General features: G+C 43.3%; 1 protein-coding gene across 5 annotated transcripts in view; it reads right to left on the bottom strand.

Annotated features, from left to right (window-relative positions):
• Positions 1–14,620, bottom strand: part of LIN9 (lin-9 DREAM MuvB core complex component) — a 64,789-nt gene that overhangs the window by 20,548 nt on the left and 29,621 nt on the right. For all 5 annotated transcript variants that reach the window (XM_086694229.1, XM_086694231.1, XM_086694230.1 and 2 more), the window contains 5 exons: positions 12,830–12,987; positions 8,486–8,619; positions 6,409–6,528; positions 6,022–6,123; positions 1,929–2,009 (listed from right to left, as the gene is read on the bottom strand). In XM_086694229.1, the coding sequence (XP_086550355.1) occupies positions 1,929–2,009; positions 6,022–6,123; positions 6,409–6,528; positions 8,486–8,619; positions 12,830–12,987 (595 nt within the window). The remainder of the gene's footprint in view (positions 1–1,928; positions 2,010–6,021; positions 6,124–6,408; positions 6,529–8,485; positions 8,620–12,829; positions 12,988–14,620) is intronic.

Below are 14,620 nucleotides of genomic sequence, written 5' to 3'. Positions count from 1 at the left end.
TCTTTGCCTTTTATTCAAAAGAGCCCGAAGTGGGCTCCACGCTGACAGCAGTGAGCCTGATGCAGGGCTTGAACTTTATTAATGTTAAATATAACTACTGATTTGGGGCACCTGGCTGGCTCCATCGGTAGAGTATTCAACTCTTGATCTTGGGGTTGTATGTTCAAACCCCGCATTGGGTGGAGAGATCATTTAAAACAATAAAATCTTGGGGGGGGGGAATAAAACAATAACATCTTGGAGCACTTGGGTGGCTCAGTTGGTTAAGTGTCCAACTTCGGCTCAGGATATGATCTCACAGTTTGTGAGTTCGAGCCCCAAGTCGGGCTCTGTGCTGACAGCTCAGAGCCTGGCGCCTGCTTCGGATTCTGTGTCTCCATCTCTCTCTGCCCTGTCCCTTCTCATGCTCTGTTTCTTTGTATCTCAAAAATAAACATTAAAAAAATTTTTTTAATAAAAGAACCACGGTTTTTGTCATCAGTCTTACAATAATTGGATTTTTATAATGGGAACTGTTTTTAACCATAAATCAAACAAAACTAACGATAAAACATATCAAGCCATCTAGACTTCTAAAAAGTTCTCTCATGCCAAGAAGCAAGCCAACATCCAATCGGGCCTCCATTCGAAGTAGGGAGCACTAAGTAGGCTAAGGCGAGCCCAGTAGTTAGTTCAAGGTGTGGAGCACAGACGCAGGGAAAGTCCTAGCTAGTGACACGGAAGTGAAGTGATTTGATTGTGCATAAAGACGGGAGAGATGACGAAGTGATCAGAGGAGGTGCAGTGGGGGAGCGTAGCGAAAAGGGCAGGGGTAGAGCTGTTGGAAACCAAGACTAAGAATTAAGAGTCCAGCAGGGAAGAAGCAGGTGCACATATTTTTATGTTTAGGACGTGTCACGGCAAAATGTTACGGTTAATTTTCTGCTCTCTTTGATAAGCCCTGTCTCTGTCGATACTAACGTCATATCGCACCTAAGTGAGTTAACCTGGGACCCAGAAGCCCATTTTAGTATTTGTACTACCAAGCAGCAGATGATCTCAGACTGAAATCCCTTGACGTCTTTGGTCTTCAGTTTCCAATTCCATAAAACGGAGGTTCAACTTAGAAAATTCGAAGTCAAGTTCAGATAAAAAAAATCCCATCATCCTAAAAGAAGACTGTTCCCCTCTCACTCGGGTATCGCTTGTCCATGTGTTTGCCCGCACACACTAGAGACGGATGGGTGACGCTGACTCCCTCTCCTGCAGAGGTGGGTAACTAGCTACAGTGCTCGCCCAGGCTGGGCACGAGCTCGCCGTTACGTCCAAATTCCCACAAGACCATGTGCAATCACGTGGAGACAGCACTTGGGATGAAATCTATTTGCCACCCTATAAATCCATAAGCAAGTTATGACTTCCAGTATACTTCAAACACTTTCCTAGCGAAGTTTTTACATTTTTAAAGAAACTCTGATAATTCTCTCCTATGAATAAAATGGGGACTCTCACATTTTTGGACCGATTAGATGAACAGAATAGGATATAAACACTGTGAAGATAATCTGAATATGCCAATTTATGTATTTCTGGATTTTATTCATTCCGGATCACTTTTCATAACCACTGTTAATACGACTTCCTTAGTCAGAGGTGCCAACGCTAGGGGGCCTACCTTCACGCAAACTGTCAACGAACCCAGCAAACCCATTAATCCCGTTCAACGGGACACTCGGTGGCATAATGAGGTCTGGGGTAATGAACCGCAATGCACTGACAATTTGCTCGGCTGTGTTCAGTACAACGAGAGATAAAGATAGCAAGTGAGGATTTAACAATAACATTTACCTCAAGGTTTTCGTCTGTAAAAAATTTGTACCTCCTCAGATAACAGAAGTCCCCACCATTTGAAAATTAAACAAGCAAACAAAAAAGAGAAACATCCTTACCAATTTTTCTGCTTCGGTGTTCATTTCCCTTAATTTTTTGATATGTTCCTTTTTAATCATGAGGATTTTTGATAATTTGGTCTACGGACAAAGACAAAGAAATGTTTTGGAATAAATAGAGGCATTTAAGTAAAAGAGACATCAAATTACCAATTTCTCGACTATGGTATTTTAGCAGATTTTGGCATTTCAAAATAAATAAATGTAGCACAGGCATTTTTATTTTATAAATCTGATTGGCTGGCAGCAAAATATTAAAAAAAAAATCCACTGTAACCAGGACATGTCAAAAGGACTAAGCAGTCAGCCTGAACAAGCTTTCATTGGCCCAACATGGGACAATTCAGGGACCAATAAGAATAACCCCTTCAATGGATGGAAGCACAAATATGTTGAAACTTAGGAGTTCAAACCGATGCCGTAAAACCATTAATCATTACTGGAGAATGCTAGTGACCAAACTCATTATTTTATAAGCTGGAAGACAAAGAGAAAGAATCCTGTGTTTACCCTGTCTTCCTATACAAACCATATAAACCAGATCATCGGGTAACCGGATAATAGGTTAGGGGAAGTTTTTCTTTATAAAGCTATTTCAGTTAATAAACAAAAAAGGACTGACAGAACGAGAGCAGTGCCACGCTGCGATGCTAATGAACGGTTACATCGAGGCACTGATCGTCACCGCGGCCACGTCACATAGAGGAACATAGAAAATGTGCGGGTGTCCTGTCAGAACAAAAAATTCCCACAAAAGTAGTTTCTTCAACAAGTCGTATGGGAAAAAGAACATTCGACGACCTTAAAGTGTATTTATTTTGAGAGAGAGAGAACACACGCGCACGCAAGGACAAAGCGCAGAGAGAATCTCAAGCAGGCTCCGGGCTGTCAGCACAGGGTGTGATGCGGGGCTCAAACCCACAAACCGTGAGATCATGGCCTGAGCGGATGTCGGACACTTCACTGACCGAGCAGCCCAGGCGCCCCTCTTTTTCTGTCTTTTAATTATTATTTTTTTAATGTTTATTTTTGAAAGAGAGAGAGCATGTGCGTGCGTGCGTTATTTTTGAAAGAAAGAGAGCATGTGCGTGCGTGCGAGAGGGGGAGGGGGCAGAGAGAGAGAGAGGGACAGGGGATCCAAAGTGGACTCTGCTCTGACAGCAGTGAGCCTGACACGGGGCTCGAACTCACAAACCGTTAGATCACGACTTGAGCCGAAGTTGGTCGGTCACCCAACTGAGCTCACGCAACTTAGTTGTGTTTCTTTAAAAAAAAACAAAACAACGGGGCACCTGGGTGGCTCAGCTGGGTGAGCGTCCGACTTCGGCTCAGGTCATGATCTCGTGGCTTGTGAGTTCCAGCCCCGAGTCGGGCTCTGTGCTGACCGCTCAGAAGCTGGAGCCTGCTTCGGATTCTGTGTCTCCCTCTCTCTCTCTCTCTGCCCTTCCCCTGCTCATGCTGTCTCTCAATAACAAATAAATGTCAAAAAAAATTTTTTTATAAAAAAAAGAAAAAAAGAGCCCTTATCTCTTAGAGATAAATGAATACATTTACATATAAAGGATATGATATTTAGTGTCCGCTTCTCAATAATGCAAAAGGGAGACGAGGGTGGGAGCAGCAATGATATCGGACCAGCCAGCTGGTGGACGGGCACACGGAGACACAGTAAACGAAGCTACTTCTTTTAAGTCTGTACATTTTCAACATTAAGGCGCCCTAAGAAATTGGCCTCTAAGTTGATCCGGGCAGAGGTGCTGGTAAGACATGCCCCAGGACTGTCATGGGGCAGACTGTATTTAGTGACTATATTTAGATCTCTGGACAGGCCTCCCTTCTCCTCCAAGGTGCTGGATTTTCATGGAACTATGTGTGATTCTTTAGAGTTGGAAGCAGTAAAAGATGGCAAGGGTCCCTTTTTTGTTTCTATTTCAGTTTTGTGGTGTTTGCTTTTGATAGAAAATCATGACGTTTCCTTTGAATTCTTTTCAATACTGAGTCTTCTCTGAAAAAGCAGACCAGTCTCTTTAGATTCCTCAAAGTCTCTAACCCCAGGAAATAAAAAGTTTCCTCGAGGGACGCCTGGGGGGCTCAGTCGGTTAAGTGTCCGACTTCAGCTCAGGTCATGATCTCACTGTGGGTTTGAGTCTCACTTCGGGCTCTGTGCTGATGGCTCAGAGCCTGGAACCTGCTTTGGATTCTGTGTCTCCCTCTCTCTCTACCCCTCCCCCCCTCATGCTCTGTCTCTCAAAAATAAACATTAAAAAAAAACATTAAAAAAAAGTTCCCTCGAAAAGAAAATTCATTGTAAACTATGAATTATGAAAACTTGCCAAATTTTTTAGTATTTATTTTGTCATAAGAAAAAATATTCAAAACAGAAGAAGATAAAAACATATCTACTTCAGAGGTGTCTGGCTGACTCAGTCAGTAGAGGGTGCAACTCTTACTCTCCAGGTCATGAGTTCAAGCCCCACTTTGGGCAGAGAGATTACTTAAATATGTATATATTTCAAAGCTTGAATAAGCAACCTGCATTTCATGGAACCTTACATAACACAAAAGACTAGTACATAAAAGAACTTTTACCTTTTAGATAGCTTAAAATAATAATGAAATTAGTGTTTTAATGGAGGTTTACACCTAGGTTTTTGAATTTTAAGATTAAGCACTGAAACCAAACATCTAAGCATTACTAAAAATATCAATGCTTTAGAAGTAGTGCAGTAGTACTTAGCTTCTGGCTCCCTCTGCTGGTCAGTGTCTCTCTCTCTCTCTCTCTCTCTCTCTCTCTCTCTGTCTCTCTGTCTCTCTCTCTCTCTGTCTCTCTCTCTCTCTCTCACACACACACACACACACACACTTGTCCAAATAGGACATATTAGCTTTGTTTTTACTTCCACTATTTAAAAGAAAGAAGTTCTTTAAAAAATGACGTGTCCTATTTGTGAACATATGATCAAGGAATACTAACTGTTATACATACCCACATAAATGACACAATTTTCCCTTAAAATAACATCAATTTTGCAAGTGGGAACACTGAATATTTTAACAAATTATGTTATGGACATTTTTTTTTTTTTTTTTTTACTCTACCCCCACCCAGCCAAAGTGGTTTTTCTTTTCAAAAAAGGAAGAGAAACAAATCAAACATTATTAGACTATGGTTAAAAGTAAATCATTTATTTAATGGCATATTCAAAGAAAACAGCTCATTGCATTCTTCTGAATCAGGCTCTTCGGGAATCTTGTTCTACAGAAGATTCTACACTCGCTTCAGGTGGGGCTTGCATGTCTCAGTGTCTGATCGCTACTTAGCAACCTGATGCATCAGGACAGCTCAGCTGACGGCGGCGGGATGCGCTGAGGTCACTAAATACAAGCCTTCAGGAGCACCTGGATGGCTCCGTGGTTAAGCGTCGGACTCTTGGTTTCCTAACCGCTTCTTTTATTATTATTTTTTAAGATTTTATTTTTCAGTAATCTCTATGCCCCACATGGGGCTTGTAACTCACAACCCTGAGATCAAGAGTCAGGCACCCCTCTTCTTCTGGGGTGCCTGGGTGGCTCAGGCAGTTAAGTGTCCAACTCTTGATTTCGGCTCAGATCATGAATCTCATGGTTCATGGGATCGAGCCCCGTGTCGGGCTGCGTGCTGACAGCACGGAGGCTGCTTGGGATTCTCTCCCTCCCTCTCCCTCTCTCTCCGCCCCACCCCGTTTGCACTCTTTCTCTCTCAAAATAAATAAACAACAACAAAAAAACCCCTCATACTTAACCAGTTATTAAGTTAACCATTCAGAATGTGACAGAGCATATGCTGTAATGTTAGAGGCCCTAACACAGCAAAATAGGAAGAACCAAACCTAAGAAAAGCTCAACAAAGAAGACCTTCTGAGTCTTTTTTTGCCTGTTGTGACTTTTACTTTCCAGCTTTGTTAGAAATAACAAGAGTTCTTAAAAACAACACAATGATTTAAAAAAAAAAAAAGGAAAAATATTTGGTCATTGACAAATTTTCAGCTTTAACAACACAGAAGACACTGAGTGTTTTTCAGAAGCACGCCAAGCTACTCTGAGCAATTCTTACCACTTGGATCAGGAACTCCACGGGGAAACCGCCTAACGTCTCAGTGTCAGAGCCAGAAATTTTACTTCTCCACGGTGACTGTCCTAGTAAAGGGTCATTATCCTACGGGAACAAAAGGGAATCATTTAACCACCGACGGTTCAAAAGAAAGCATTTTATTTTTAGATAAAAGTAATTCCTATTTTAATGGATATTACGTTACAAATCTTACAAAAAGGAAAATACAGAGTTGAAGCAACTATGTACTCATTTAACTGACGACTTAAGATAACGCGGCTACCTCCTGAAGGTGCCGTCACAGATGTGTATTTCACACAAATGCAACTCACATGCGTAAGAATCATTTATGATGGCATCACTTACAGATGCCATTTAAAAAATATTTACCGTAATCGGCGACTGGAGAGGAGGAGTATAATGTAACCGTGGTGGCGTCATAAAAAACCGAGAAGGCCGCTGTTTTTGTCCAAAGGCAGCAATTGGCATCGTCTCGTGGGGCTCATTACTCTTTGAGAAGAGAGAGGAGTACACAAGACTCGAATAACTTTACCAATTGTTTCGGCTTTATAAACATTACGTTTCAGCTGGAGAGACGCACTAGCCCATATGCCAGGATTCATCACAGAATATTTTATCCTACAGAGGTCAGGGGGCTAAACCTTAAGTCATAGTGTGAAAATACTACGTTGCTGGGGCACCTGGGTGGCTCAGATCAGCTCAGGTCATGATCTCACACTCTGTAAGTTCAAGCCCCGCGTTGGGCTCTGTACTGACAGCAAGGAGCCTGCTTGGGATTCTCTCTCTCTCTCTCTCTCTCTCTCTCTCTCTCCCTCTCCCTCTCCCTCTCCCTCTCCCTCTCCCTCTCCCTCTCTCCCTCCCTCCCTCCCTCCTCCCCCCTCTGCTCCTCCCCCAGTTGTGCTGTCTCTGTCTCAAAAATAAATAAAAACATTAAAAAAACTACTTTGCTATCAAAAGGCTGAATGGAAAAAACAATTAAGGAAAAGACCAAAGGATCAAGACAGAAAATCCCAGATTAATATGAAAGTGTCCTGTGGCCACCTGTGCTTGCTGAGTGCCGCAGGCGGTCTCCCTGCCACCCACTGCCCATCCAGTCCACTCTTATCTGGCCAGGGAGAAATGTGTGGGTGATCTCATAAAGCACATCACCAATTACATTAATGAACCAGACAGGCAATTTCCCTTTTTTGAAAGGACAGGTTGAAAGATTGCATCCTTTAAAGAAAAAAACAAAAACAAAAACAAAAACCTGAAGGCTGGGGCACGTCGCTCTATGGACAGTCCAAACTTTCTCTCTCTCGTATTTCTCCTTTCTAAAAAGTATGTTTGATAAGGAAGTCCTCAGGACAAACAGTCATAATTTTTAAAAAAAGTAAAAATCAGAAAAGGAAGATTCTTCTCTCTTTGCACTAAGGAGACAAAGAAATTTTGATTTTTTTTTTTTTTTAATTTTAGAGAAAGAGAGGTAGAGTGCACAAACAGAGGAGGGGGCAGACGGGAAGGGGGAGGGAGACAGAGAGAGAGAGACAGAGAGAGACAGAGAGACAGACAGAGAGAGACACAGAGAGAGAGAGAGAGAGAGAGAGGATCCCAAACAGGCTCCAAGCTCAGCACAGAAGCAACATGGGGCTCAATCCATGACTGTGAGATCCTGACCTGGGCCAAAATCAACAGTCAGACGCTCACATGACTGAGCCACTCAGGTGCTCTGAATTTAAGTTCATAACCCCTAAAAATCACATTTATAATAGAAATGAAAAAAGGGAGGTTAAGAGTGAATAATTTAATTCCCATGAGGCTCAGAGGAAACCAACTGTTATGAACAGTTAATTATTCACTTTATAAAAACTTTATCGGATTGCAGAGTTGTCTGAGTTCTTGAAATTATGTTGACTGATCAGAAAGGTGTAGAACTCTCAAGGCATTGCTAAATCAAGCACGATCAGGAAGTAATGGTCTAGTAGTAGAAAGGACTGTATCACGAATTCAAAAGGCCTGGATCCTGGTCTCAGCCTGGCAGGGCCCACTCTAGGGTCTTGAATAAGTTACTTCACGTACTTCCGCCTTAATTTCACCATGCAAAAAGTGCACAATTCTGAGGCTAAAAGAGGAGAACAAATGTTAAAGTGCAAGATGTTACTTCGTGTTTTTCAAATCTTCTTGCAAGAGGAGTAGACTTTAGTGAAGCAGCCGGACCAAGAGTGCTCTGTGGCCGAGACTGTTCAGTGAGGAGTGACTAGTGCTGTCACACTCGAATGCTGCGTGGGGAAGGACGTTAGCTCCGGGAACGTCAAAGACTTTGATATCGTTCTGCTCCGGGGGCCAACCCCCCCGGGATCTCTTCCTCTGTAACCTGGAATCTGGAGTCCCTCACAAAACGGCCTGTAAGAAGATTCTACAGAGCGTCCTTAAAGGCATAAACGTGCGTGTATTACGAAATACTCACCAGGACTTCGTAGTCAGGGACGGTGTGGGTCCCGAGCCCTGCCCTATCAAAAGTGACTCGATAAGTGGCATTAAAAGTATCCACGGCATCTATTTGTCCAGTGAAGAGACCGTCATGAACACCACGTAATCGTGCTGGGAAAAGAGACGAAAAGGCATTACACTGTTTGGAAGGATACAACAAACTGTCAAATACAACACTGCTCTAAACATGTGATTTAAAATGTAGGAAGTGTACAGGGGGGTGCCTGGGGGGCTCAGTCGGTAAAGCGTCCAATTTCGGCTCAGGTCGTGATCTCGTGGTTCGTGGGTTCGAGCCCTGCGTTGGGCTCTGTGCTGACAGCTCGGAGCCTGGAGCTGCTTCAGATTCTGTGTTTCCCTCTCTCTCTGCCCCTCCCCAGCTTATGCTCTGTCTCTCTCGCTCTCAAAAATAAATAAACTTAAAAAAAATTTTTTTTAACGTAGGAAGTATAGTATTATTGTCTATTATAGTATCACACAAAGCATGCACTTTATTTTAGGTTGAGAGAAACAAAAAAAATTTAAAGAACACCTATAATGATGATCACTAATTTGATACATGAACGAAATCCTAGATCTACCAGGGGAAAATTTATGTATGTATGTATATATGTACGTATGTATGTATGTATGTATGTATGTATGTATGTATATAATCTCTACCCCTAACGTGGGGCTCAAACTCACGACCCCAAGACCAAGAGTTACATGCTCTACCGACTGAGCCAGCCGGGTGCCCCTACCAGGGGGAAATATTTTTAAGTCTTGCTTTGAACCCCAAATTAAAAAAAAAAAAAGTCAACAGAAGAACTTTGGTTATTATACACAAGTGAAACACTTGCTGCCGTTTAACTAAAAAAAAAAAAAAAAGACAACGATGCTGTTCAGAAAAGATGAATCCACCAGGCCTAAGACTGCTCTCCTTAGAGGGGCCTGTCTGCAAGGTTAGCATCCGGGAACTTGAATGTCCAGCGTTCCCACTGTTCCCACACTAACAAAGACGGTTTACTGGACCTACACCGTGTGCGCCAACAACGTGGTTGATGTGGCATACCCCCTTTCGTTTGGGGGGTCCAGTTCCAGAACATGCTAGGTAGCGGGCACCTATGTAAACCCTTGGTCACGGTGACTGCTGAGTCTCTTTCTTGTTTTCTTTCTTTCTCTTAATGTTTATTTAGTTATTTTGAGAGAGAGAAAGAACGAGACAGAGATAGAGAGTGAGCAGGGAGGGGCAGAGAGAGAAGGAGAGAGAGAATCCCAAGCAGGCTCGAGCCCGACGCGGGGCTCAAACCCATGAGCTGTGAGATCACGACCTGAGGTCAAGTCAGACGCTTAACTGACCGAGCCACCCAGGCGCCCCGGGCATTTCTTTTTTTTAAACCCAGTTTGATAGTCTCTACTTTTTAAGTATAGTGCTCAGTTCACTGACATTTAAAATAATGAAAATAGGACTAGACTTGAGCCTACCATCTTGCTCTTTATTTTCTAGTTATCCCCTGTTTTTTCTTTCCCTGTCCTTTCTTTCCCGTCGTCTTTTCATTCAATTACTTGTTACAATTTCAAAATTAACTTCTTTTAAAAAAATTTTTTAATGTTAATTTATTTTTGAGAGAGAGAGTAGGAGCCGGGGAGGGGCAGAGAGAGAGAGGGAGACACAGAATCTGAAGCAGGCTCCAGGCTCCGAGCCGTCAGCACAGAGCCTGACGCGGGGCTCGAACCCACGAACCGCGAGATCACGACCTGAGCCGAAGTCGGACGCTTAACCCAATGCCACCCAGGCACTCCCCAAACTAACTTCTTTATTGGTTTTTCAGGTATGCCTTTTAGCAGTTTTTTTTTTTTTTTTAGTTTATTTATTTATTTTGAGAGAAAGGGAGAACGAGAGCACACAGGGGAGGGGCAGAGAGAGAGAGAGAATGAGTGTGCGCTCAAGTGGGAGAGAGGCGGGGAGAGAGAGGATCTGTGCAGAGCCTGCCTCGGATCCTCTCTCTCTCTCCGTCTCTCTGCTCCTCCCCCACCTGTGTACATGTCTCTCTCTCTCTCTCTCAAATAAAAAATAAACATTGGGGCGCCTGGGTGGCGCAGTCGGTTGAGCGTCCGACTTCAGCCAGGTCACGATCTCGCGGTCCGTGGGTTCGAGCCCCGCGTCGGGCTCTGGGCTGACGGCTCGGAGCCTGGAGCCTGTTTCTGATTCTGTGTCTCCCTCTCTCTCTCTGCCCCTCCCCTGTTCATGCTCTGTCTCTCTCTGTCCCAAAAAATAAATAAACGTTGAAAAAAAAAATTAAAAAAATAAAATAAAATAAAATAAACATTAAAAAAAAGAGCCCCAGCAATGGATTCCTACACACTTTTCTCGTATCTTCATACATCCAGTCCAACCTATTCTCCACTGTCATGAGAACACCTACTCACAGACCCTCTATAAAATTCTCAGTCTCTTCAAATAATACTGCCAGTCCTTAAAATTTTGAAGCAACTGACTTTTACAAATTTCCTAACTGGGGGGCACCTGGGTGGCTGGGGTGAGTGTCCGTCTGACTCTTAGTTTCAGCTCAGGTCATGTTCTCCTGGTTTATGTGTGAGATCAAGTCCCACACTGGGCTCTTTGCTCTCAGCACACAGCCCGCTCAGGATTCTCTGTCTCTCCCTGTTTCCCTCTGCTCCTCCCCTGCTTGCACACGTGTGTGCACACTCTCTCTCTAAAGAAATAAATACACTGAAAAAAAAAAAAGTCCTGTGTTTCTGTGTTACTCTATTCTTCTCAACGCTTCTCTGATTTGTAGTTACCCTGTAGACTTTGTACCTGTGCTTTTTTATATGGGGTTTTTAGAACCAATGTATCTTTTCTTTTTTTTTTTTTTTAATTGAAGCAGCTTTTTAATGTTTATTTATTTTTGAGACAGAGAGAGACAGAGCATGAACGGGGAGGGTCAGAGAGAGAGGGAGACACAGAATCCGGAGCCGGTCCCAGGCCCTGAACTGTCAGCACAGAGCCCGACGCGGGGCTCAAACTCACGGACCACGAGATCGCGACCTGAGCCAAAGTCGGACGCTCAATTGCCTGAGCCACCCAAGCGCCCCTAGAACTAATGCATCTTTTCAAGACTTTTCGAGATCCCTCACTTCATTGCCAGCCTCACCCCCAGACCAATTTTGTCGGGAGAGAGGTCATTGGTAAGTTTTGTATGTGGTAAGTTGTCGTGGCAAGCCGTGACCAAATCCGTTCACCTCCTTGTATGCATCTCATATGCACCACATAGGCTCTTCTCTATTATCCACCTTTCCTCGGAATTACTCCTCTCTACAGCGTCATGGAAATCCGTACCACTTCTACGACTAGAAAAGTGATATTAACGTAACTCGAGGTTACCTTTCCTCCAGAAAACGTTCCTTGATAAATCCAACCATTTTTAAAACCCTTTCAGTACAGTTACTAATCTGTCTACCCACTCAACACCTTGTTATTTTTTATATTACATAAGTTATGATTTTAGTTTACCACATTATGAAGAATTACCTTAAACTTGAGGCTTCAGTGCTACTTTCCTTCCACGTTGTAACCAAAAAGAATACACAGAATCATATCCACCAACTGACAGAATTTAGATCCTTAAATAAAACTTTGAACCAACTACCTACTGAATAATTTCGTTTATTCAGTCCTTAGAAATGGACTATCCCCAAAGCCAAAGAGCGTAAGAACAATGTGTTTGTGAGCTAACCACTGAAGAGTGGTTAGAAAGGCAAGTAAATGATGTGAAAGCCAAAGACGGAATAATGTAAAAATTCAAAATGTAAACAATGTACATTGCAGGGACCCCAGTGAACTGTCGATTTCGTCTTTGTGTCAGTTTGCTCCGCCTTACGTCGTAGTAGACGTTGCTTCGAACCGGTACGCTTTTCCCCAAGTAGTTTAAAACGGGATGTCATAGGGGTGCCTGGGTGGCTCAGTCAGTTGAGCGTCCGACTTCAGCTCAGGTCATGATCTCACAGTCCGTGAGTTCGAGCCCCGCGTCGGGCTCTATGCTGACAGCTCAGAGCCTGGAGCCTGCTTTGGATTCTGTGTCTCCCTCTCTCTGCCCCTCCCCTGCTCATGCTCTGTCTCTCTCTGTCTCAAAAAAAAGTAAATAAAAAAAACTATTAAAAAAAAAATAAAAAATAAATAAAACGGGATGTCATAGACGAACAAACAGTACCTTGTACCGCATGTTACTACAGAGCTACAGCGTAAGCTTCTCAATTTAAAAGCCACGTGTCTAGCGGCCAGCAGTCGGCACGGTGAAACCTTACAAATCAAACCAGTAATGAACTTGTGCTCACTCACCTGTAACTTTGGTTCCGATAACCAGGGGCAAAGGGATTTCGTCTGGGAGATCTTTGAACTGGGAAACGTCTGCAACTTTCCTTTGTTGTAAGAGTCTTATTTTCTGCCGTTTCTGTTTTAATGCTGATCTCTCTTCCTCAAAAAATGCAGAAGAACATCTAGAATAAATTACAAAAACCATATAAACTGATAACCATCCTATAGGGAAACTTGACGACATCAGACCATCCACCTCACCGTGCCCTCTTTTCCTCTCTTGAGGAATTTGTTCAAAAACAGGCTCTTAGAAATAGTCATTGTTTCTCTTCAAAGTAAATTATCTAGATCTTTTTAGAAACAGGACCTTGCAAGACTCAAAGACATACAAGCAAGTCTAGATCGTCCTTTCCTACAAAGGAGGAGGATTGGTTCACTATCCTTTGACACCACGGCATCTGGATCCCAGGTCTCCTCCTGGGACCAAATTCAATTACAATATTCTATTCAGAAGAACAAGATATCTTCCTTGTGACCCAGTGAGCGTACCAATACAGAATTAAAGATGAGGCTTACCACTGTGTAAATGTTTAATCATACTTCCTGCCTTGAAGCATAAACACTGAATTTACTCTTATCTTTAGGGCCTTACTTCCTCTTTTTTTTTTTTAATGTTTATTTATTTTGAGAGAGAGAGAGAGAGAGAGAGAGAGAGAGAGGGATCACACGCATGCACGAGCAGGGGAGGGGCAGAGAGAGAGGGAGACAGAATCCCAAGCAGGCTCCCTGCTGTCGGCGCAGAGTTCAACACGGGGCTCAGTCCCATGACCGCGAGAACACGACCTGAGCCGAAATCAAGGGTCGGACGCTCAACCAACAGAGCCCCCCAGGCCTGTCATACTGCTATTCTCAAATACTGGGATGAACCAAAGTGACTTCAGCACAGCTTTCATGCCACAAAATACAGATCCACGAAACCATCACCACAGACAAGATAACGAACATTTCCAGACGTCAATCACTCCCCAAAGTCTCCTCATGGTACTTTACTATCCCTCCTTCTACACTGCACTTCTCAAGCAATCACCAAGTTGCTTTCTGTCATTGTAGCTTCTAGCTTCTAAAATTTCATATAAATGAAATCATCTGGTACCAACTCTTTTTGTCAGGCTTCCTTCACTCAGCCTAATTACCCCAAGAGTAATCCATGTTGTTGCAGGCGTCGATGGTTCATTCTTTTTACTGGAGAACAGTATCCTGCTCCACGAGTGTGTCATAACTTGTTTATCTGTTCACCTAGTGGTGGACAGTCGGGCTGTTTCCACTTTGGGGCGATTACAACTTAGGTGACACGAACATCTGCGGATAGGTTTTTGTATACATTTTTGCTTTAATTTCTCTTCACTAAATACCTAGGAGTGGAATGGCTGGGTCAGATGGTCAGTGTCTGCTTAACCTTTCAAGAAACGAAAAACAAAAGAAGCCAACTATCGCCCAAGAAGACCTACAGATGACAAATAAGCCTATTTGATGCTCCACATTGTGTGTCATCGGGGAAATGCAAATTAAATGAGACACTAGTACACACCTATTAGAACGACCAAGACCTGGGACGCAGACAACACCCAATGCCGGCAAGGATGGGGAACAGAAACCCTCCTTCCTTCAGGTGGGGACGCGAAACGGCACGGCCGCTTTGGAAGACGGTTAGATGGTTTCTCGCGAAACGACGCACCCTCTTACCATACCCTCGAGTAACCACACTCCTTCGTATCCACCTGGATGAAGTGGAAACTTCCGTCCGCACCAAAACTT

Source organism: Puma concolor, chromosome E4 (genome assembly GCF_028749965.1).
Source record: "Puma concolor isolate L17-30 chromosome E4, mPumCon1.1.hap2, whole genome shotgun sequence".
Taxonomy (NCBI): domain Eukaryota; kingdom Metazoa; phylum Chordata; class Mammalia; order Carnivora; family Felidae; genus Puma; species Puma concolor.
The sequence above is the reverse complement of the archived record's forward strand: the minus strand, read 5'-3'. Positions and strand labels throughout refer to the sequence as shown.